General features: G+C 35.0%; 1 protein-coding gene across 4 annotated transcripts in view; it reads left to right on the forward strand.

Annotated features, from left to right (window-relative positions):
- Positions 1-1,835: 1,835 nt before the first annotated feature.
- Positions 1,836-23,388, forward strand: part of LOC132713323 (inosine-5'-monophosphate dehydrogenase 1-like) — a 29,895-nt gene continuing 8,342 nt past the window's right edge. For 2 of the 4 annotated variants that reach the window (XM_060695868.1, XM_060695867.1), the window contains exons 1-4: positions 1,836-2,004; positions 5,782-5,926; positions 6,309-6,453; positions 7,118-7,201. In XM_060695868.1, coding sequence (XP_060551851.1) covers positions 1,863-2,004; positions 5,782-5,926; positions 6,309-6,423 — 402 coding nt within the window. In that variant the 5' untranslated portion in view covers positions 1,836-1,862 and the 3' untranslated portion in view covers positions 6,424-6,453; positions 7,118-7,201. Of the gene's footprint in view, positions 2,005-5,781; positions 5,927-6,308; positions 6,454-7,117; positions 7,202-10,207; positions 10,232-23,388 lie in introns of all 4 variants that reach the window. The other 2 variants (XM_060695869.1, XM_060695870.1) reach the window with 2 other exon arrangements.

A 23,388-nucleotide genomic window follows, 5' to 3' on the forward strand; every position in this document is an offset into this window, starting at 1 on the left:
AACTTGGCACAAATGTCTATCTCATAACAACATTCTGTCGCGTCCAGGAACCACGTCCCTTCTTTAAAGGTTAAGGTCACACTTATATTTTGAAGGTTCACGCTATCGCAATAAGAGGTTACAGGTACAATAATACTAAGAACAATTTTAAGTAATTAGTTACTTTCATTCTCTTTTCGTTTCATAATACCTGCATGCTTAAAAAACCTTTTTGGGGGCATTCGTCACTTGGGTGACATTTCTTGTTTTTATTTCTAAAAAAAGATTTTTAGTGTCCTGTTATAGTTTCAGAAAAAGTTACACATTAGCCAATTCCTTGAACCATTTGTTGCTTGTTGGCAATTAGAACAGTTATAATGATTTAGTATTTTGAATGGAAGTCAAAGTACTACTTTGTTTACATTTTGATACTTACGAGGGTTGTCCCAAAAGTCTGTGACAAATTTTATAGCCGGTTCATTTTTAACGCCAATAGAAAATAATTCACACATATAACCGTTAAGTTTATTATTTAACATTACAACAAATCATTTACAAAAAATTTACCCTAGTTACTTAGAAATTTTCAGTATTAACGACATTGGTTTGAGTTGCCGGCGCACGTCAAATAATTTACATTTTGTTATGAATAGGCTGAAATTAATTACGTATATTTCAAATATCTGATAATGTGTCTGCACAATGTCACGTTGACTTCCTCTGCTGCTATGTTTAAATCATCTCTGAAAATTTTAGTTAAATAACTTAAAAAACGAAAAAGATACGAATAAATGAAAATATCTCATATAAAATAGGAAAGTTAAAATGGCGACATTCGACGAATTTGCGGCGCAGTGAACATGTCACTCAGGTTTCATGACTATTTCGAGATGACACATGTAACGATTTCCAACAAACATACCAAATATAACAGTTTAGCAACATATTCTGAGCATTTGTGTACAAAAGGCATGAACGGAACCAGATTTTTGTGCTACAAAAAGCGAAAATAAGGAAAACACGGATAGGAAGACCGATCTTCGTCGCCTATTTCCTACAGCTAAAAACAGGAGTAACGAGACCAGAAGTTAGCGTATAGCAAAAATTAATGTATGCCATCCAAACATTCAACAGACATTAACAATCACATTATTTAAGTCAGAAATTGACGATTTATGGGTAACATTATTGCGTTGAAAGCCATTGAGAGTATTTGAGAAAGGCGCCTTATATAGATTTAACGCCGTCTTTGACGTTGGACGTGCGCCGCTATTCAGTTAGTTGCCATGGTGTTTATGGCATATTTTTGTTGTTTGTTGATATTTATCTATGAAAATTTGTGAAAATGTTTAAATTATATGGGTTTATAACATATTAAAATATCAAATTCGTACCTGTTTTATTTAGCTTTTAATCAATCTTGTCACAGAATATTGGGACAACCCTCGTATATGACAAAAATTTCTTCATTCAGCTATACTTTCTTTAAGTGAAAAGCATCAAACAATCTTTAAACCATTCTTGAAAAGTTATAAAACTGATGTTTAACAGATTTAGGGAAAGGGAAAAATATTCATTTCTGGGGCATAACACAATTGTTTTATGGGTGACACATACTGTTACATAGCTAAAATTTACATAATGCTTTAACAGGTTTGTTTGTATAAAAGGCTTGTCACCTATGTACTAATCTGTTTGAGAAAATACATTTGATATTATCTCATTAATTAGGAAGATCGATTATTTTAGGATGTGCCTTAATCTGATATATTACTTAGTTTTTTTGTTTTAAAAATGGGAAAGATTGATTGTAAAACAAAAATATTTCTGGATTCCATTGTGCTACCTGTTCAGTGTGTTGTATATGATAATTTATTTAAGTTATGGCAGTTGGCCGTCCTCAGGCTACTGCCGTGTACAAGGTAGCGGAATATGCTAGACGGTTTGGTGTACCGGTGATAGCAGATGGTGGTATCTCAACAGTTGGTCATCTCAATAAAGCTTTATCACTTGGTGCTTCCACAGGTTTGTACATAGTTATTAAATACATCTTTAAATAAAGGCTCTTTACAAATGTTAAAGAGCTGCTTATTTTTCAGACAGGGAAAATTTACATCTATTTGGCAAGTAAGACCTTGACTTCTCAACTCCCTAAGATATTAAGATGACTTCTAGACCCCTTGACTCTTAGACCCCTTTTTACATGACTTTTCGACCCTAGTCTAGTGGGTAAGACATTTCGACCCCTATATCAATTTTTGTACTTGAGAAGGCCAGTATGATATTTCAAGAAGTAATTTAAGGCAGATAGCAAATATTTTAATTATTTTCATTACAAGATTCAACAAAATTTTGAAAAAAGGGAAAAAGAAATAAAAAACAATTGTTTTTAATTAGTTAATTGTTTTGTTACAAAGCATTATAATATACATTGTACAATCATGTTTTTTAAAGCTGGGGCATAATTTATTAATTTAGGTCTCGGTAAAGTAAAGGAATTATAATAATAATGATAATGCATGATTTGTGCATTGCATGTTTATTCATATCCACAGTTTCTATTAATTTGTAAAGATTTAGAGTATTTTTTCCGTGTGGAACACATGTATCTTATATTGGCGATGCATATTATTATATACATGTCTACTTAAACAATGTTATACATGTATATTAAATAAACTTGTCTGTAGTTCGAAGTTTCAAGTTCAAGTTTTTTATGGCATTTACATTATGAAAAAGAAACTGAAATAGCAATTGATCATTTATCAATTGCTTGTGATTTGTTCATGTTATTTCGAGAATTATATTTAATAACAACAATGTATATTAAGATTATGTAGTATTGTAGTTATATAGAGTGGGAAAAAAAATCATATAGTCTCATCTATTTCTTATATTGTAATTTTAACATAAAAAGTAAAGTTAATTTTCATAATCCTTTTTTAAATTGTTTGCATCTTATATTTCATATATACACATTTTTTCTCTCATAATTTGAATGTAGTACGAGCGTATTGCCTCCAGATGCTTCAAAAGTAATATTTTCATCAACAAACCTAATTATGAACAAATCTTGATTTTCTTTCATATCTTCGAGTCAATATATGTTTCTCTAAATCTCTTTGTCTAAATCTTGGTAAGAATATGCTTGCCAAAAAAACATCAGTCGCGTGTCGATGATTGAATTATTGGTAATTAACACCTGTGGAAAACACCCTGTAAATTATACATTGTTGTTGTGCTAAATAAACAGTAGCTGCATTTTATTATTAACGGGGTAGGTTACATTACTAATAGCGCATTTTGTTTAGTTATTATGCCCCCATTTCGAAGAAAAGGGGGTATATTGCTTTGCACTTGTCGGTCCGTCGGTCTGTCGGTCCGTCGGTCCGTAGACCAAATGGTTTCCGAGTGATAACTAAAGAACCCTTAGGCCTAGGAACTTCAAACTTGGTATGGTGATTGGTCATGACCAGTAGATGACCCCTATTGATTTTGGGGTCAAGGGGTCAAAGGTCAAGGTCACATTGACCTTGTAAGCAAAAACAGTTTCCGATCAATAACTAAAGAACCTTAAGGCCTAGGAACTTCAAACTTGCTATGGTGATTGGTCATGATCAGTAGATGACCCCTATTGATTTTGGGGTCAAGGGGTCAAAGGTCAAGGTCACATTGACCTCTTGGGTAAAAACAGTTTCCGATCAATAACAAAAGAACCCTTAGGCCAAGGAACTTCAAACTTGGTATGGTGATTGGTTATGACCAGCAGATGACCCCTATTGATTTTGGGGTTAAGGGGTCAAAGGTCAAGGTCACATTGACCTTGTAGGTAAGAATGGTTTCCGATCAATAACGAAAGAACCCTTAGGCCTAGGGACTTCAAACTTGATATGGTGATTGGTCATGATCAGTAGATGACCCCTATTGATTTTGGGGTCAAGGGGTCAAAGGTCAAGGTCACATTGACCTCGTAGGTAAAAAGGGTTTCTGATCAATAACTAAAGAACGCTTCGGCCTAGGAACTTCAAACTTGGCATGGTGATTGGTCATGACCAGCAGATGACCCCTATTGATTTTGGGGTCAAAGGTCAAGGTCAAATTGACCTTGTATGTTAAAACAGTTTCCGATCAATAATAAAAGAACCCTTAGGCCTAGGAACTTCAAACTTGGCATGGTGATTGGTCATGACCAGCAGATGACCCCTATTGATTTTGGGGTCAAGGGGTCAAAGGTCAAGGTCACATTGACCTTGTAGGTAAAAACAGTTTCTGATCAATTTAAAAAAAAAAGGTTAGGCCTAGGAACTTCAACTTTGTATGATGATTGATCGTGACCAGCAGATGACCCCTATTGAGTTTTGGGTCAAGGGGTCAAAGGTCAAGGTCATGACCAGTAGATACTTGATAACCCTTATTAATTGTTTGATCACTGGGTCAGAAGTCATGCATAATAACCTTATCACATGACTAATTGGCTGCTGATAGGGGGCATACATGTTTTACAAACATATCTTGTTTTACTACCTTTTCCAAATACTTATATTAAAGTTCACATAAATTATAGATATATGTCCGGCTCATGAAAGAGACAGTTCTTTTCTAACTACAATCAATTATTGCTACAAGTTATTTAAAATCTGTATTTGAATGATGCATGCTCTTGCCTACACTGTAATGTGGTAAATATTGCTTTATGTGTTTATTACATCATAATAGTGTTACTTTAAAAATGGGATATTGTGTACACAGATATGATGTAAGATATTCAGTTTCTGATAGTCATCAAACTATATTATTTATTTCATGTATAACAATAACACACACATGTATTTTCATAAAAAAAAAGTATTCAAATAACCAATAAGTCTCAGATTACCTGATGTTCGAATTCGGTAGAAAAAAACTAACAAGTGTATATGGACAAAAATGACAGCTTTTGCTTACAAAAATATGAATTACAACATGACTTGTAGAAATGTATTTAAATAAAAAAAAAATGTATCCAATGTAAATTGTTATTACTGTAATTTATGAAAATATGTATACATATATACATACATAATATATTTTCTGTTTAAATGTAATGCCAGTGTCTCTGTTATGTTTACATAAAATACTTGACTTGAAGAATGATTATAAATAACAAATAAATGCAGATAATGTTTTCACTTTTAATTCAATATATCTAATAAATTAAACATATATGAATCAAACTTGTAAAAGAACCTCATTTTTTTTTCTGAATTAATGTCTCCATTCACATTTTTTTTTTTCTGAAATAACATCTTAATGTACATTAGAGAATAAGGGGTCGAAATGTCCAGTAAATTTAAGAGGTCTTAGGGGTCTAAGTGTCCTGGGTTGAGATGTCTTTGGTGTCTAGTGGTCGAGGTGTCAAGGGGTTGAGATGTCACAGAGTTTTGACCCAGACATGCCTTAAAGGCATTTGTATGTTCATAATTATTCTGGCTAAACTGGGCCAGGGGGTGAAGTTACCTTACTTTGAGCCGGGTTTTTTTCACCGCTGCAGGTTTAAATCCTGTTTTGTACATTGAATATTTTCATTGGAGGAAGCTTGTCAAAAGGTGACATCTCATACATGAAATAGTGCAGAGAGGGCTGGTTGTCAAAGCCAATAGGGATAAGGAAGGAAATCTCCATATAATTTTAAAAATTGAATTAGTAATTCAAAATTTTCATTTTCCTATTTCATGATCAACATTTTTTGGCTTTTTGCCTTTTTATCTCTAATTCAAGTAGCAACGTTTCCAAGCATAAATTGTTGTATGTTTTATATTTTAGTTATGATGGGATCAATGTTGGCCGGCACATCTGAGGCCCCAGGAGAATATTTCTTCGCTGATGGTGTCAGATTAAAAAAATACAGAGGTTATGGGTCACTAGATGCCATGGAAAAACATAGAGCTAGCCAGAGTAGATATTTTAGGTAAGAATTATCAATGTGGCTTAATGTGTGATGCAAGCAAGTTTCTATGTAATGTTTGTAAGATCTGCTAAAATTATTCTTGATGTTCATAATCATAGTCTCCAGTTTGTTTTCCCCTACATCTTTTAAATTCTTTTACTTTCTAGAACATTTACAACTTTGTGTGAACATCTACTCGTGAACTTAGGTTTGCCTTTGATGTTTGGCTGTTGTAAGAGCAAAGAGTTTTGGGAGTGTCATGTAAAAAAAAATGGTGAAAAAAGGAAATGTTCAAAACTTTTAACAAATGATGAATTAAGCAATTTTAATCTATCAAGTATAAAAATCAACTAGAAAAGATTGTTCTGATGAATGTTTTCATACAAGTATATTTTATTTTCAGTGAAAGTGACAAGTTGAAGGTTGCACAAGGAGTCTCTGGGTCCATTCAGGATAAAGGATCAATACACAAATTTGTCCCTTATTTAATAGCAGGTGTTCAACATGGCTGTCAGTGACATAGGTTCTAAAAGTCTGTCACATTTAAGGTACATTTGTGGTATCATTATTTTATAGAGCAAAGGAATTAAGCTTAGTATATAACTTAATGTTTAGAAGCAAATTTGGGATTTTGCAAGTTGTAGCTCAATTGTTTCCATCTAGATTTGTTTATGAGAATGCAATACAGTTGCACAAATGTGAAGTTTGTAATGATTCTCTGCTTATTCATGCAATCTTATATTGGTAAAAACTGACAGTTATGTTATAGCACTGTCCACTGAAATGCAATATATAGTATTCTGTATCAAGTTATTGAAATTGATTAATAAATTGATGATAAAACCAAAAATAAAATTATATATGATTTAAGAATACATCTGCAACTTTAAACAAACAGTAATTTCATGGCATATTATACTTTTACTGAATATCACAAAAGGTTTTGATTTAGGCAAATCATATGCTGTTGTATTTTCACGAGTTATCTCCCCTACATGTATTTTTGTGATAAGATTCTTTACAACATCTGCATATAGCAGACAGTTGTTGAATTTACTGACCCGGGAAATAGTAATGACTATTTCAAGTTATAAACATATAAATTAGCTACCACTGAAATGACTATTTTTCATAGTTTTTTAACTTGAGCAGACTTTAAATCAGTTGTCAGATGGACATGACTAAAGAGTACACATATTTTGTCACTTACAGATCTATGATGTATTCAGGAGAGCTGAAGTTTGAAAGGAGAACAACTTCAGCACAGATAGAGGGTGGAGTTCATAATTTACACTCGTAAGTTGATTCTCAAATATGCCCCCTAATTGTTAAGGTTAAATAGAATTGAAAACAGACTTGTTTAATTGCATCTTAAATACAGGGTGACATCTGTCTATAGAAGAAAGTATATAGTAAATAGGTATACAGTCAAAAAAAAGCATTTATAATTTTATTTTCATTTTGTTTGTGTGTCAGATGGGACAGAGGCAGTTATAGTTAAAAGGGCAATATTATTTGGGTGTATTATTATATTATATACATGATGGTATCTGCATGAGTCTTCTGTCTAATACTAGTAATAATATGGAATGACAGTAACATATGCATAGTTAATTTTACTTTTATTATTGTAAATATTTGTAGAAGTTGCATATTATAAACCAGGTTTTCCGAAGGAAAAAACTGGTTATAAGATTGAGGTATGTCGTCGGGCGGGCAGACGGGCCTTAACAAGTTCTTCTCTGCGCAACTTCTCCTACATTTCTAAAGGGATTGTGTTCAAACTTTCACAGAAGCTTTGTCATCAATGGCCCGGATATATATTGTCGGGGTTTTATGCTTGGATATTTTTTTTACTTAATAATGGCTCTGTTTTTTTTTTACATAAAATGTTATTTTTAGTGTAATATCTTTTTAATCACAACAACAACATTTAAACAAACTTTATATAGTTATTGAACAGAAACTATCTAGTTTGTTTTACGGCTGCCAGCTCATCTGCCTGCTTTTCGGTCCCCTAGGGTCAAGGTCACTGTTACTGAAAATAGAAAATTGGTTTCCGGTCAGTAACTATAGTTTTAAATGAAATATTCAATAAAACTTGGTATTTAGCAAGCTTTATGAAGACCTTGCTTTTGAGCCCCAAATGATCAAGGTCACTGTTACTATAAATAGAAAATCAGTTTTCAGTCATTAACTAGAGTTTGGATTGAGATATTTCAATGCAACATGGTATATAGTTAGCTTTATGAACATCTCACTTATTGCTTTTGGGCCCCCTAAGGTCAAGGTCAGTTATTAAAAAATGGAAAATTATTTTCAGGTCAATAATTAGAGTTTGGAAAGAGATATTTCAGTGAAACTTGGTGTAAAGTAAGCTTTTGTGAAGATCTCCTTGGGCCAAAATAAAAAATATGTCTGGTTCAGGGAACCCGACCGACCCTATTTTTTTAACGTCGACCCTAAACTTTTTTTTGATTTTCGGTACGAAAATTTTTGGGTACGAAAATTACAAATGTGAAAATTTTGTTTTACGATGCCTGTCGAAATAGCCGATGAGTAACAATCTTAAAATAGTCAAAAAATATTTAATATTATATGATCAAAATCAACAACAAGTAGAATTGTGAATGTTTCTGCAGGAAACAGACAAATTTTCAATTGTCACATATTTTCGCGATGCCGCTTTTTATAATTAAAAAATCGTAACCAAAAGGAAGATATGTTCTGTTAAAATGTGTGTAATAACACTTAAAATATAGTTTAGGAATTGAATTTACTAAAGATATTGTTTACATTAGTTGAGATGGAGCCATTACCAGTATGTCTTTTGTAACATGTATGAATATTTTCTTTTTAAGGGGGGGGGGGGGGGTAAGAAAACAGCATAATGGTCTGATGATGTATGTTTTTGAAATTATATTTCAAATCTTTTCAATCAATTTTATGGTACAGTGTTTTCCATTTGGGACATATTACCATTTTCCTGAATAAGCTTTTTCTCTGTTCAAACTCTGACTCCCCAACCCCTAACTCTGCTATACATCATATTCTTAACTGCATATAAGTGCAGCAAAGATGGCGTAATATATTCAATGTGATCTGAAACTCCTACTTTTTTGTGCTTTGGAGTCCCAAGACTCCTTCTTTGTGAGAACCCTGCAACTGTTGGTACCAGTTGCACATTTATATCTATAGACTTGTGCCCCCTGAAGACCATTTGAATATGTTTAATATTAAATGTGTTATTTTGGTCCCCGGAATTGTGCATATCAGATGCTCTAAGCTTATAATACAGCATTATTATTAACTTGTTACAGAGGTGACCCTTGATCTCTTAATTGTCAGACCTGTCAGATGCAGGTTAGCATAGAACAGCGGGTTATTCAAAGGGAAAGGGTAGGCCTACATAATAAGCAAGAATAGAAAGCAAATTTGTAAAATTATTTATATGGTTAAATGACTACATACAAGAAATAAACAACACAATATCACATGCTGATAGTTTATTGCAAAATGGTGTTTGCATTGATTGATTACAATCTTTGTTTAAGTATGTTAAGCAAGCAACACAGCTATTTATGGAATATAAGACATTCTCCGAACAAAAAAAAAAAAAAAAAAAAAAAAAAAAAAATCCCTACCCTCCTAATTTTTTGGACCAATGTTTCCTGAACCAGACATTTTTTTTTTTTTGGCCTTGGGATTGCTTTTGGGTCTCATAGGATAGGGGTCAAGGTTATTGTTACTAAAAGTAGATAATCAATTTCTGATCAATAACTAAAGTTTGGAATGAGATGTTTTAATGACACTTGCTTTAAATTAAGCCTATGTGAAGACCTTGCTTAAGATAGCTTTTGGGCCCCCTAGGGTCAAGGTTATTGTTACTAAAAATAGAAAATTCATTATTTATGATTCACATAGTTACATTGTTTGTTATTTGTATTTGTTTTTGTATTTCAACTACAATGGATCTTTCTACAATGGTATTAATTGAAAACCTGGTTTCGTGGCATTGCCATGTTTCTTGTGTTTATCTTAAATAAGGTAATTAAGTTGTGATTTGGTTGTTTTTTTTTTACAAAGATATGTTTTGGAATAGACAATTTGGCATGGTCAGAATCTTACCAACAATAAAATATGTCATTGTCTTTTTACATTTATTGATAATATTTTGTATGAAATGTAGGAAACTGATAAAAAAATTAAATTTAGTTAGGTTAATCAAACACTTCTAAGAGGTTGCAAGGGGTTCTATTTACACATTGGTTTAAGTGTGGTGTATGTGTATATTTCATGAAGTGTGTTGCGTCTATAATTTGGTAGGTGAGTAAATAAAGCGTGTATTGTTTTTCTTTGTTTTCTACCGAGTGATTTCACATCATTCATCCCATCATGTTCAAATCAGTGTATAACAACACTCATTGTTTCTGCAGTCCCAACATTTTGAATGTATAGTTTGTGTTGAACATATCTTCCCTTGCTGATATGTTAGTTATGAAGTTGAACTGCCCTCTGTTACTTTATTTAAGGGATTACAGTATCAAATTCTGAAGCTAAATTATATTGCACTTGGTCAGACACAGAAAGGTTTTTGGTACTTTGTTAAATGGTTTAAATATTAAAATACTGTAAGTGAAATACCAAGTTTATATTCAGACAAGCTTGGCTCTATACACTTGTGACAAATGCAAGTTTGTTTTTTCTTACCTAGCATTAAGTAGAATCTTGTAAAAGCATGTCCTGATGAAATCCACACCCATACTTCTTTACCTGCATGTCATTTAACTGATTAAGCTGATAAGAACAAGTTGTGTTTTTCTGTTTGTGCCCACACCAGCATCATCATTTTGGTCAAGTTATTTGTGTACTTCCCTACATGTCTACCGACCCCATTGATAATTAAATTTGAAACTTGGAATACCTGTTGATGGCTCTTAGCCTCACATTGAGTATACATAATTAATTATGTCCCTTTTCTATGCAAAAATATACTTAAATACGCTGGTTAGTAGACAGTTGTGTTTTTTATGCCACCGCAGCATCTGCGATGCGGTGGCATATAGCGATTCACCTGTGTGTGTGTGTGTGTGTGTGTTTGTTTGTGTGTGTGTGTGTGTGTGTGTTATATAGATTATATAGTGAATTAAAAAAATCTTCTTGTGAAAAACCACTAGTCCAATTTCAACTAAACTTGGCAGGATTGATCCTTGGGTGAAGGGCTTCCAAAGTTGTTCAAAGAATTTCATTCCATGCAGAAATCTGGTTGCCATGGCAACCAAAAGGAATTATAAGAATAAATTTAAAAAATCTTCTTGTAAAGACCCAAAAGGCCTAGAGCTTAGATATTTTGCATAAGGCATTGTCTGGTAGACCTCTACCAAGATTGTTCAAATTACAGCCCTGGGGTCAAAATCGGCCCCGCCCCTGGGGTCATTGATTTTCACTATATGTACATATAGTAAAAACTTAAAATAACTTCTTGTAAAGACCCAAAAGGCCTAGAGCTTAGATATTTTACATAAGGCATTGTCTGGTAGACCCTTATCAAGATTGTTCAAATTATAGCCCTGGGGTCAAAATCGGCCTGCCCCGGGGTCATTGATTTTCACTATATGTACATATAGTAAAAACTTAAAATAACTTCTTGTAAAGACCCAAAAGGCCTAGAGCTTAGATATTTTACATAAGGCATTGTCTGGTAGACCCTTATCAAGATAGTTCAAATTATAGCCCTGGGGTCAAAATCGGCCCCGCCCCGGGGGTCATTGATTTTCACTACATGTACATATAGTAAAAACTTAAAATAACTTCTTGTAAAGACCCAAAAGGCCTAGAGCTTAGATATTTTACATAAGGCATTGTCTGGTAGACCCTTATCAAGATTGTTCAAATTACAGCCCTGGGGTCAAAATCGGCCTGCCCCGGGGTCATTGATTTTCACTATATGTACATATCGTAAAAACTTAAAATACCTTCTTGTAAAAACCCAAAAGGCCTAAAGCTTAGATATTTTGCATAAGGCATTGTCTGGTAGACCTCTACCCAGATTGTTCAAATTATAGCCCTGGGGTCAAAATCGGCCCCGCCCCGGGGGTCATTGGTTTTCCTTTTATGTATATAGTAAAAACTTATAGTAAAACTTTAAAAAAATTCTTCTAGCAATTGACAAATGCTAAAGGTTAGATATTTTGCATGAAACATTGAGAAGTGAACTTCTAGCAAGATTGTTCAAATTAAAGCCCTTGGGTCAAAATTGCCCACGCCCCGGGGGTCATTGATTTTCAATATATACATAATAGTAAAAAAATCAAAAAATCTTATTATCTGAAGGTACAAGGCTTAGAGCTTTAATATTTTTTAAATGATATCATCTATAGGTACTCTACCAAAGTTGTTCAAATTTTGTCTCTAGTGTCACAATTAGCCCCGCCCCGGGGGCATAGGTTTTCCTTAAATGTATATAGTAAAAACTTAAAAAATCATCTTCTCTTAATTTACAAATGCTAGAGTTAAGATATTTTGCATGAAACATTGTGTAGTGAACCTCTAGCAAGATTGTACAAATTATAGCCCTGGGGTCAAAATTGGCCCCATCCCCAGGGGTCATTGATTTTCACTATGTACATATAGTAAAAAATTCTAAAATCTTTTTGTCTGAAGGTACAAGGCTTAGAGCTTTGATATTTGGTATATAATATCATCTATGGGTCCTCTACAAAAGTTGTTTTAATTATGCCCCTAGTGTTAAAATTGCCCTGCTCCAGAGGCAATAGTTTTCCTTATATGTATAAAGTAAAAACTTGAAATATTTTCTTCTCTGAATTGAAAAATCTTCTTCTTTGAATTTACATAGGCTAGAGGTTAAATATAAGCCTTAAAGGCATGAGACTTTGCTAAGTGAACCTTTACCAAGATTGTTCAAATTATAGCCCTGGGGTCAAAATTGGTTCCGCCCCGGGGGTCATTGATTTTCATTATGTACATATAGTAAAAAACATTTTTGTCTGAAGGTACAAGACATAGAGCTTTGATGTTTGCTATATAATATCATCTATAGGTCCTCTACCAAAAGTTTTCAAATTTTTCCCCTTGTGTCAAAATTGGCCCTGCCCGGGGGCAGTGATTCTCATTATGTACACATAATAAAAACAGAAAATAAAACAAATGTTTTCTGAATGGGAGAAAGCTACAGCTTAGATATTTGACTTGAAATGTTGTTTGGTGGACCCGTATCAAGATTGTTTTGAATTAAACCCTTGGGTCCAAAATTTTGCCTTGCCCAAGGGGACAGTGACCTACTTTCTTGTCCATTGATGTACAGCAATGAATTTTTGACCATGTGCACAGTTTTAGTTGTAAAATTGAACTTTGATATCAGGTGACCTAGATTTTGATGATGTGACCTACTTATTTGTCCTTTGATGTACAGCTATGAAATTTGAACCATGTGCACAGATTAAGATGTAAAGTGAACTTTGATTTCAGCTGACCTAGATTTTGACAAAGTGTCTTACTGTGTTGTCCTTTGATGTAGTCATGAAATTTAGGCTGTGTGAAATATAACCTTCACCACCAAATTCACTAGACTCGCGTGCATTGATATATTCCTACTCTGATCTTTTATTGAGTTAACAACAGATTTAACCACTAATCTGATAATAAGAATTAGATTATTTATAAGGTCAGGGATCTATGCATTATGACAATCTTCAAAATTGTATAGAAACAAAAAAAATCTGTTCCTACACTACTATTTAGTATTGTATTAATGCGGTGGCATAGCATTTTTCTCAAATGCAATCTTGTTTTAAGTTGATTTAGAGCATTTCAGCCATTTCACAATGATGTTTAGTGTTTGTGACTGCAAACTGCTTAATTTTAGTGCTAGAAACAGAGTTCTAGATTGTTTTTATTTCAGTATTATAATGAAGACAGTACTTTCTTATGTTACCTGTATTAAAACTGAATGGCATTGGAAAAATAACTATAGAGATGTAAATTTCTTATTCTCTTTAAATTGTCCTTGATCATTGAACATAACTTTTTAGAATCATCCACTGGAACATAATTTGTACACTTTTAAACCTATTAGCACTTAAGCCAACTAATACTTAACCTTAATCTTGTAACACTGACATTGACTTTCGACATTTGAATTTTTAGGAACAATTGACTTGAAAAAATAATTTGTTTACACTGACATTGATTTAATCATTTTAATTAGAGGAAGTGTTTTATTACATACAGTTAAACTTTGTTGCTCGAACTCGGATTGCTCGAATACCTCCCTTCGCTCGAACTTATCGCCCAGTCCGGGCAATATTCCTATATAGCATATATTGTTCTACCTAGGATCGCTCAAACACCAATCGCTCGAACACTGATAACTCGAACTCTCGAACCTGATCTCTGGTCCCTTCGGCAGAAATATAGTTAAAATCACACCTTTTGGGCAGAACACAAAAAGACAACAAGTTGCGGGTCGACATGTTCTAAATAAGTGACAGCCGGCGACACATGTTTTTAACACCTCATGATCATGATAAAGGCAATTAAGGTTAATTGATACAAAATTAGAGGTGTTGTAACCGATTTGTTTGTTATGATAATATTGTTTATTTGCCGTCTTTAGTAACGATAAAAAGAAAATAATAAGTGAAATGTGCAAGTTAACCCATTACTTCATGAGCATTTTGTGAAAAATGGCTGTTTTCATTGAAAAGTCTCCCGTTACAAGTTCAAATTGCTATAATACTATAAAAACTGCTTCAACACTAATCAAACTTGGCACAAATGTTGACTGGACCATTGCCCTTGCAACAACATGCTCAGGCTTAAATTTTCTGTTACCATGGCAACGAGGGGACATCTCAAAATTGCCAAAAATCACTATTTTGCGTTGATTTTTTCCATCATATTTGATTTCAAAGTGCTGCAACTTCTCAATGGATTGAGATAGAGTCAAATGCTTTTCAGCGTTGGTTACACGTTACGTTATGATCAATCTGGGGTCATTTATAGCCTCTCACAAGTCCAAAATTTTCTTGGCGATGAGGGGGACTCCGCCCCCCTTCAAACCCCCCAAACAGAAGGGGGCACATCCCCCTTCTGGCAACCCCCTGATGTATCTTTTGGTTGGGGGGCCGCGCCGAAAAAGTGGTCATTTTTTTAACCAACATTTCTCAAACAAAAACAAGTGTTAAGGGCCTAAATAATGCATTTTTCACCATTTGAGACAACAAAAGGGGGGGTTGAAAAAGGCGTTAAAAGGCGTGTATATGAAGTAATGGGTTAATAAATACGTTTACCCGGACGGCTTTAATTACAGCCGTGGTGCATGTAACGTATCTATAGAGTGTTACTTGTACGTGCGTTTATTTTAGTAAATGACTACAAATAAATGCTACTGTTAAATGTTGTTGTTTTTTAATATAAAATTAATTCATTGTTTAAAATTAGTTTTATCCCATAATAAACAAATAAATATATTTGTAACATTTTTCAAAAAGATTGGAAAATGATTGCCCAGTCAAACTCAACCATTTACAATATGCATGAATATAGATTAACACAGTGTACCGTTAATACTCATTTGAAAACACCGGGATAATAATTCTGAATATTTAAAAGAAGAAATGACATATTCGACGAACTGATGTACTAACAAACAATTATATTGACATATTTATCATTTGACTAATGGAAGCTGGAAAAGGTTTTGGCCTATGTCCTAAGTGGTAATAGTTCAACCTCGGTTGGCTCGAACTTCCGATCTCTCGAACAAATTTGCCCAGACCCTCTGAGTTTGAGCGAACAAAGTTCGACTGTATTACACTTTTGATAACTTTATTATTTTTATTACAAGCCTTTAAATATTTGTAAAAATTCAAATTAAAGTGACAGTCGCTTTATTTCCTAATATTTATTACATACCTGTATTATAGTGACTTACTTAATGATATACTACAAAATACCAGGAAACTTTTCTGTCTTACTTGCCTTTCTTTAATTTCACTGCATAAAAGAATACAACAATTGAAATTTAATAATCTTTTACTTATATACTTATATACTTACCTGTATTAAAATTTTTATGTTTGATTTTTAGATTTGAGCATATAGTTGCTGCTTCATCCTTTAATAGATCAGTCAAAGTAACCTTAATCTCGAAATAGAAAAAAAGCTATGCTGATATTTTAAGGAGACAAGCTTGTAGGGCCTTATTTCATCAGCTGATTTTTTGTTTTCAGTAAATAGAGGATATTGAATGAGTATAAGTTTAATACTGAATTTATTGAACAAGTTGAATAAAATTATATTATGCAAGCATATTATCTTATTCAACTAGTTCAATAAATTTAGTAATGAATTTACATGAATTTAATATTCTATTTATCACATACCAAACATTAAGCTTGTTTGAAGTGAAAAAGAACCATTTTTCATTGGCATGCCTATAGTACATTTAGCACATCTTAAAGCTATGTTTATATAATGAAAATGATGTCAGGTCAAATTATATTCATGGCCGCGCTATACCATTTTACAGAGTCGCAAAAGCGGCACAGGTATGTGATAAAGATATTAAGTGATTGTTATGCTCCCACAACTTAACAGGCCCTCAACTTCTCTCATGTGTTAATGGCATATAGATTTGTGTTTGTTGACAAGGTTTTCAACGAAAACCGGTTTATTGTAATGCTGAAGTCGGCAACGGGTGGGCATCAACTTTGGTTTCCGCTCAATAACTTAAGTTTGCTAAGGCCTATTGATACCAAACTTGGTGTATGGGTAGCATATATCAAGAAGCAGCTTTGGATTGCTACCCAGGTGTCTGTGATCAAGGTCAAGGTCACTGTTGCTGAAAAATTGAAATTCAGTTTTCGCTCATAACTTCAGTTTGCTAAGGCCTTTCGACACCAAACTTAGTGTATGGGTAGCTTATATCAAGACGCAGCTTGGGATTGCTACCCAAGTGTCTGTGATTAAGGTCAAGGTCACTGTTTCTAAAAATAGAAATTTAAGTTTCTGCTCAATAACATTAGTTTGCTTAGGCCTTATGACACCAAATTTGGTGTATGGGTAGCTTATATCAAAAGACAGCCAGGTGTCTGTAATCAAGGCCAAGGTAACTGTTGCTAAAAATAGAAATTCAGTTTCCGCTCAATAACTTCAGATTGCTAAGGCCTTTTGACACCAAACTTGGTGTATGGGTAGCTTTTATCAAGAAGCAGCTTTGGATTGCTACCCAGGTGTCTGGGATCAAGGTCAAGGTCACTGTTGCTGAAAAATTGAAATTCAGTTTTCGCTCAATAACTTCAGTTTGCTAAGGCCTTTTGACACCAAACTTTGTGTATGGGTAGCTTATATCAAGAGGCATGAAAATACAGCCAGACATTGAATCTCAGGTATCTGGTATATTTTTATTAGTCCCCTACCGGTTTAACCGGAGGGGACTTTAGGTTTACCCTCTGTCCGTCTGTCTGTCAGTCAGTCCGTCCGTCTGTCCATAAAACTGGATCCCGCGATAACGCAAAAAGTACTAAAAATATTTTTATGAAACTTGATATATGGATAGATGGCAGTATGGAGATTATGCACGTCTTTTTTTTTTTTTTTTTTTTTTTTTTTTTTCCTATGTTGAAATGCTATGGCAACAAATAGTCTGGAAATATGGCAAATTTAACACATAAACTGGATCAGTGATAACTCAAAAAGTACTGAAAATATTTGTATGATACCTGAAATATGGGTAGATGGCAGTCTGGAGATTATGCACATCTTTTTCTTTTCTTCCTATGTTGAAAATTCTCCTTGCTATGGCAACAAATAGCCTGAATTTCAAGATTTCTTATTTAAATTTTTTAGCTTTTTCACTAGTAAGTTCTTTATTTCTTAAGGTGTTTACTTCAAACTTTAAATATAAGTTTCTGGTCATCAACCACATCATATGTGACAAGGTTTACAACTCTAGCACAAAAATTATCAGTATTACCTCCCTTGAACGTAGAATTTTTATGAAAAATAATGTTGTCGTTTTAGCTCACCTGAGCATGCTCAGGGTGAGCTTTTAGGATCGATGATTGTCCATCGGCTGTCGGCCGTCGTCCGTTCACATTTAGTTGTTAACACTCTAGCAATCGCATTTTTGCCTCAATCATCATCAAACTTGGTCAGGATGATTGTCTAGGTGATAGCCCGGATGAGTTCGAACATGGGTCATCTCGGATGAAAAAGTAGGTCACCGGAGCTAAAAATAGAAAAACCTTGTTAACACACTAGCGGTCACATTTTTGCATCAATCATCATCAAACTTGGTCAGGATGCTTGTCTACGTGATAGCTCAGATGAGTTTGAATATGGGTCATCTCGGATGAAAAACTAGGTCATCAGAGCTTAAAATAGAAAAACCTTGTTATCACTCCAGCGGTCACATTTTTGCCTCAATCATCATCAAACTTGGTCAGGATGCTTATCTAGTTAATAGCTCGGATGAGTTCAAACATGGGTCATCTCGGATGAAAAACTAGGTCACCGGAGCTAAAAATAGAAAAACCTTGTTAACACTCTAGAGGTCACAATTTTGCCTCAATCATCATCAAACTTGGTCAGGATGTTTGTCTAGGTGATAGTCAGGATGAGTTTGAACATGGCTCATCTCGGATGAAAAACTAGGTCACCGGAGCTAAAAATAGAAAAACCTTGTTAACACTCCAGCGGTCACATTTTTGCCCCAATCATCATGAAACTTGGTCAAGATGCTTGTCTAGGTGATAGCTTGGATGAGTTCGAACATGGGTCATCTCAGATGAAAAACTAGGTCACAGGAGCTAAAAATAGAAAAATCTTGTTAACACTCTAGCGATCACATTTTTGATACAAGTGTCATCAAACTTTATCAGGATGATTGTCTAGGTACTTGCTCGGATGAGTTCGAACATGGGTCATCTCGGATGAAAAGCTAGGTCACAGGAGCTTAAAATAAAAAAAACTTGTTAACACTCTAGTGGTCACAATTTTGACTCAATTGTCATCAAACTTGGTCAGGAAACTTGTCTAGGTCATTGCTGGGATTAAAATCGAACATGGCTCATCTCGGATGAAAATTAGGTCACCGGAGCTAAAAATAGAAAAATCTTGTTAACACTCTAGTGGCTACTGTTTTGATCCAAATATCCTGTAAATTGGTCTGAAAGTTTGTTTTGATAATTTCTAAGTCAAGTTCGAACATGGGTCATCTTGGATGAAAAACTAGGTCACACCGCCCAAATATGGAAAAACCTTGTTAACATTCTAGTGGTCACATTTTCGACTCAATTATCATCAACCTTGGTCAGGATGCTTGTCTAGGTAATTGCTCGGATGAGTTCGAAATCGCATGTGAAACTAGGTCACCAGAGCTAAAAATAGAAAAATCTTGTTAACACTCTAGTTGCTACTGTTTTGATCCAAGTATCCTGGAAATTGGTCTGAAAGTTTGTTTTGATGATTTCTAGGTCAAGTTTGAATATGGGTCAACTGGGTAAAAAACTAGGTCACACTGCTCAAATATGCATAATCCTTGTTAACACTGTAGTGGTCACATTTTTGACTCACCTGTCATGAGACTTGGTCAGAATGCTTGTCTAGGTAATTGTTTGGATGAGTTTGATGGGTCAGGTGAGCGATCTAGGGCCATCATGGCCCTCTTGTTTAAATAACTTCTTTATTTCCTAATGTATCTACTGCAAAATTCATATATATGTTTCTTATTATCACTCAACATTTTTTAGAAGGTTAAATACTCTAGCAAGACTATTTCCAGAATTATGTCCCCCTTGAATTTTTTTTGAGAAATTGGTATTTTTCACTCCAACTTCTTCATTCCTTGTAGGATTTACTTTAAAATCCCACATCGTTATAATATGACAAGGTTGTATAAACATAATTTCCTTACTAGGCAGGGAAACTTAACACATTACTGTGATATAGACAAACTTAGAACTCAAAAGATTTAAGTTCATTCATGTCATTCACTCACTGGTAAAATTGAATGGCCAATGGCCCATCAGAATGTTGCTGGGATTCTAACCGGTAGGGGACTTATGGATTGCTTGCAATACTATGATAATTGCTTGTTTTGAACTAGTGAAACCAATTTTCTGTGTTGGTACAAAAAACAGCATCATTTTTTCTTCCCTGCCATATTTCATTATCAATTCCTGTCACAATATTTGGTGGTTGACAACCTGGTCTTCGTCACATTGCGGCACTTCTTCTTTGCTCTACTGATTTCTGTCCTTAAGACGGACAAAACAGTGGAATGTGAGTGCATGCATCCATGTTATATGAAAATATTTCTAGTTAGTTTTGGTTAAGAAGCAGTTTATTGAAAGTTGACATGTAGAAAAATTATTATGAAAAAAAATAAGTTCATTTAAAATCTATTATCATTATGAAACAATACGATTTGCAAAGAAACGATTGCATTGTTTGAATGTGTATATATATCATCTATAGATAATAATAAATATAATAAAGATATGAGGAAAGTTGATACGTTATTAAATATTTACTTTCTGTTGTGCAGTTATGTTATATTTAAAAGGTTATGTAGGAAGTCATTTGATTACAGTCTACCACATTCATGTCCTAGTTATGTGTAATCTATGTTATATGCCTGTCCATGCTGCTTTCATATAATGAACTTGTCCTGCTTTGACTTTGGAACAGTCCATTGGTAATTTAGGAATACTATAGGGAATTCAGTAGTAAAATGCTAAAATAAAGCCTCTACCTGTATAGAGCCTGGTGAGATTGCATGGAGGTACAGACTGGTCTGTCTCTATACTGGTGACATAGCCTAGTCTACATCACCTGGTGAGATTGCATGGAGGTACAGACTGGTCTGTCTCTATACTGGTGACATAGCCTAGTCTACATCACCTGGTGAGATTGCATGGAGGTACAGACTGGTCTGTCTCTATACTGGTGACATAGCCTAGTCTACATCACCTGGTGAGATTGCATGGAGGTACAGACTTGTCTGTCTCTATACTGGTGACATAGCCTAGTCTACATCACCTTGTGAGATTGCTTGGAGGTACAGACTGGTCTGTCTCTATACTGGTGACATAGCCTAGTCTACATCACCTAGTGAGATTGCTTGGAGGTACAGACTGGTCTGTCTCTATACTGGTGACATAGCCAAGTCTACATCACCTGGTGAGATTGCATGGAGGTACGGACTGGTCTGTCTCTATACTGGTGACATAGCCTAGTCTACATCACCTGGTGAGATTGCATGGAGGTACAGACTGGTCTGTCTCTATACTGGTGACATAGCCTAGTCTACATCACCAAGTGAGATTGCATGGAGGTACGGACTTGTCTGTCTCTATACTGGTGACATAGCCTAGTCTACATCACCTGGTGAGATTGCATGGAGGTACAGACTGGTCTGTCTCTATACTGGTGACATAGCCTAGTCTACATCACCAAGTGAGATCGCATGGAGGTACAGACTTGTCTGTCTCTTTACTGGTGACATAGCCTAGTCTACATCACCTGGTGAGATTGCATGGAGGTACAGACTGGTCTGTCTCTATACTGGTGACATAGCCTAGTCTACATCACCAAGTGAGATTGCATGGAGGTACGGACTGGTCTGTCTCTTTACTGGTGACATAGCCTAGTCTACATCACCTGGTGAGATTGCATGGAGGTACAGACTGGTCTGTCTCTATACTGGTGACATAGCCTAGTCTACATCACCAAGTGAGAGATCGCATGCAGGTACAGACTGGTCTGTCTCTATACTGGTGACATAGCCTAGTCTACATCACCTGGTGAGATTGCATGGAGGTACAGACTGGTCTGTCTCTATACTGGTGACATAGCCTAGTCTACATCACCAAGTGAGATCGCATGCAGGTACAGACTGGTCTGTCTCTTTACTGGTGACATAGCCTAGTCTACATCACCTGGTGAGATTGCATGGAGGTACAGACTGGTCTGTCTCTATACTGGTGACATAGCCTAGTCTACATCACCTGGTGAGATTGCATGCAGGTAAAGACTGGTCTGTCTCTATACTGGTGACATAGCCTAGTCTACATCACCAAGTGAGATTGCATGGAGGTACAGACTGGTCTGTCTCTATACTGGTGACATAGCCTAGTCTACATCACCTGGTGAGATTGCATGGAGGTACAGACTGGTCTGTCTCTATACTGGTGACATAGCCTAGTCTACATCACCAAGTGAGATTGCATGGAGGTACAGACTTGTCTGTCTCTATACTGGTGACATAGCCTAGTCTACATCACCTGGTGAGATTGCATGGAGGTACAGACTGGTCTGTCTCTATACTGGTGACATAGCCTAGTCTACATCACCAAGTGAGATTGCATGGAGGTACGGACTTGTCTGTCTCTATACTGGTGACATAGCCTAGTCTACATCACCAAGTGAGATTGCATGGAGGTACGGACTTGTCTGTCTCTTTACTGGTGACATAGCCTAGTCTACATCACCTGGTGAGATTGCATGCAGGTAAAGACTGGTCTGTCTCTATACTGGTGACATAGCCTAGTCTACATCACCAAGTGAGATCGCATGGAGGTACAGACTGGTCTGTCTCTTTACTGGTGACATAGCCTAGTCTACATCACCTGGTGAGATTGCATGGAGGTACAGACTGGTCTGTCTCTATACTGGTGACATAGCCTAGTCTACATCACCAAGTGAGATTGCATGGAGGTACGGACTGGTCTGTCTCTTTACTGGTGACATAGCCTAGTCTACATCACCTGGTGAGATTGCATGGAGGTACAGACTGGTCTGTCTCTATACTGGTGACATAGCCTAGTCTACATCACCAAGTGAGATCGCATGCAGGTACAGACTGGTCTGTCTCTATACTGGTGACATAGCCTAGTCTACATCACCTGGTGAGATTGCATGGAGGTACAGACTGGTCTGTCTCTATACTGGTGACATAGCCTATAGTCTGTCCCATCAAATTTGAAAATTCCATTATTTATTTATTATAATTGTAAAATCATTTAAATTAATGTCATGTTAACCCTGACGTCAATATCTCTAGGCATGTTTTTCATTTTTTTCATAACGTCAGTAATATGGTCGCAATGTTAAAATTATATTTTTTCCCGTTGACTTATGTTGTAACCTGACGTGACGTCCATTTCAAAATGGCGGCGCCCATATAGACGTCATTTAGGGTTCGTCTCACAATTAGCGTGAAATGTACTTGGTAATTATAACAGAATTGATTATTCTTGTTAACTTGTTAACTTACTGGTCAATAGCTAAATGTTATCATTAAAAAGAAAATGAGAACAAAGTTGGTGTCAAAAAGGCAATTTTACTAGCAAACCATTATTTAAAATAATAAAAATCCTTTTGAAGTAAAAATACCAGTAATCGCTTTATAAATTCTAAAACACAAAGATTTATATAATAACCATGATATACTGTCG

This window comes from Ruditapes philippinarum, unplaced genomic scaffold (genome assembly GCF_026571515.1).
Source record: "Ruditapes philippinarum isolate M1 unplaced genomic scaffold, ASM2657151v2 ctg1580_1_1_1_1, whole genome shotgun sequence".
NCBI classification, from domain to species: Eukaryota; Metazoa; Mollusca; class Bivalvia; order Venerida; family Veneridae; genus Ruditapes; species Ruditapes philippinarum.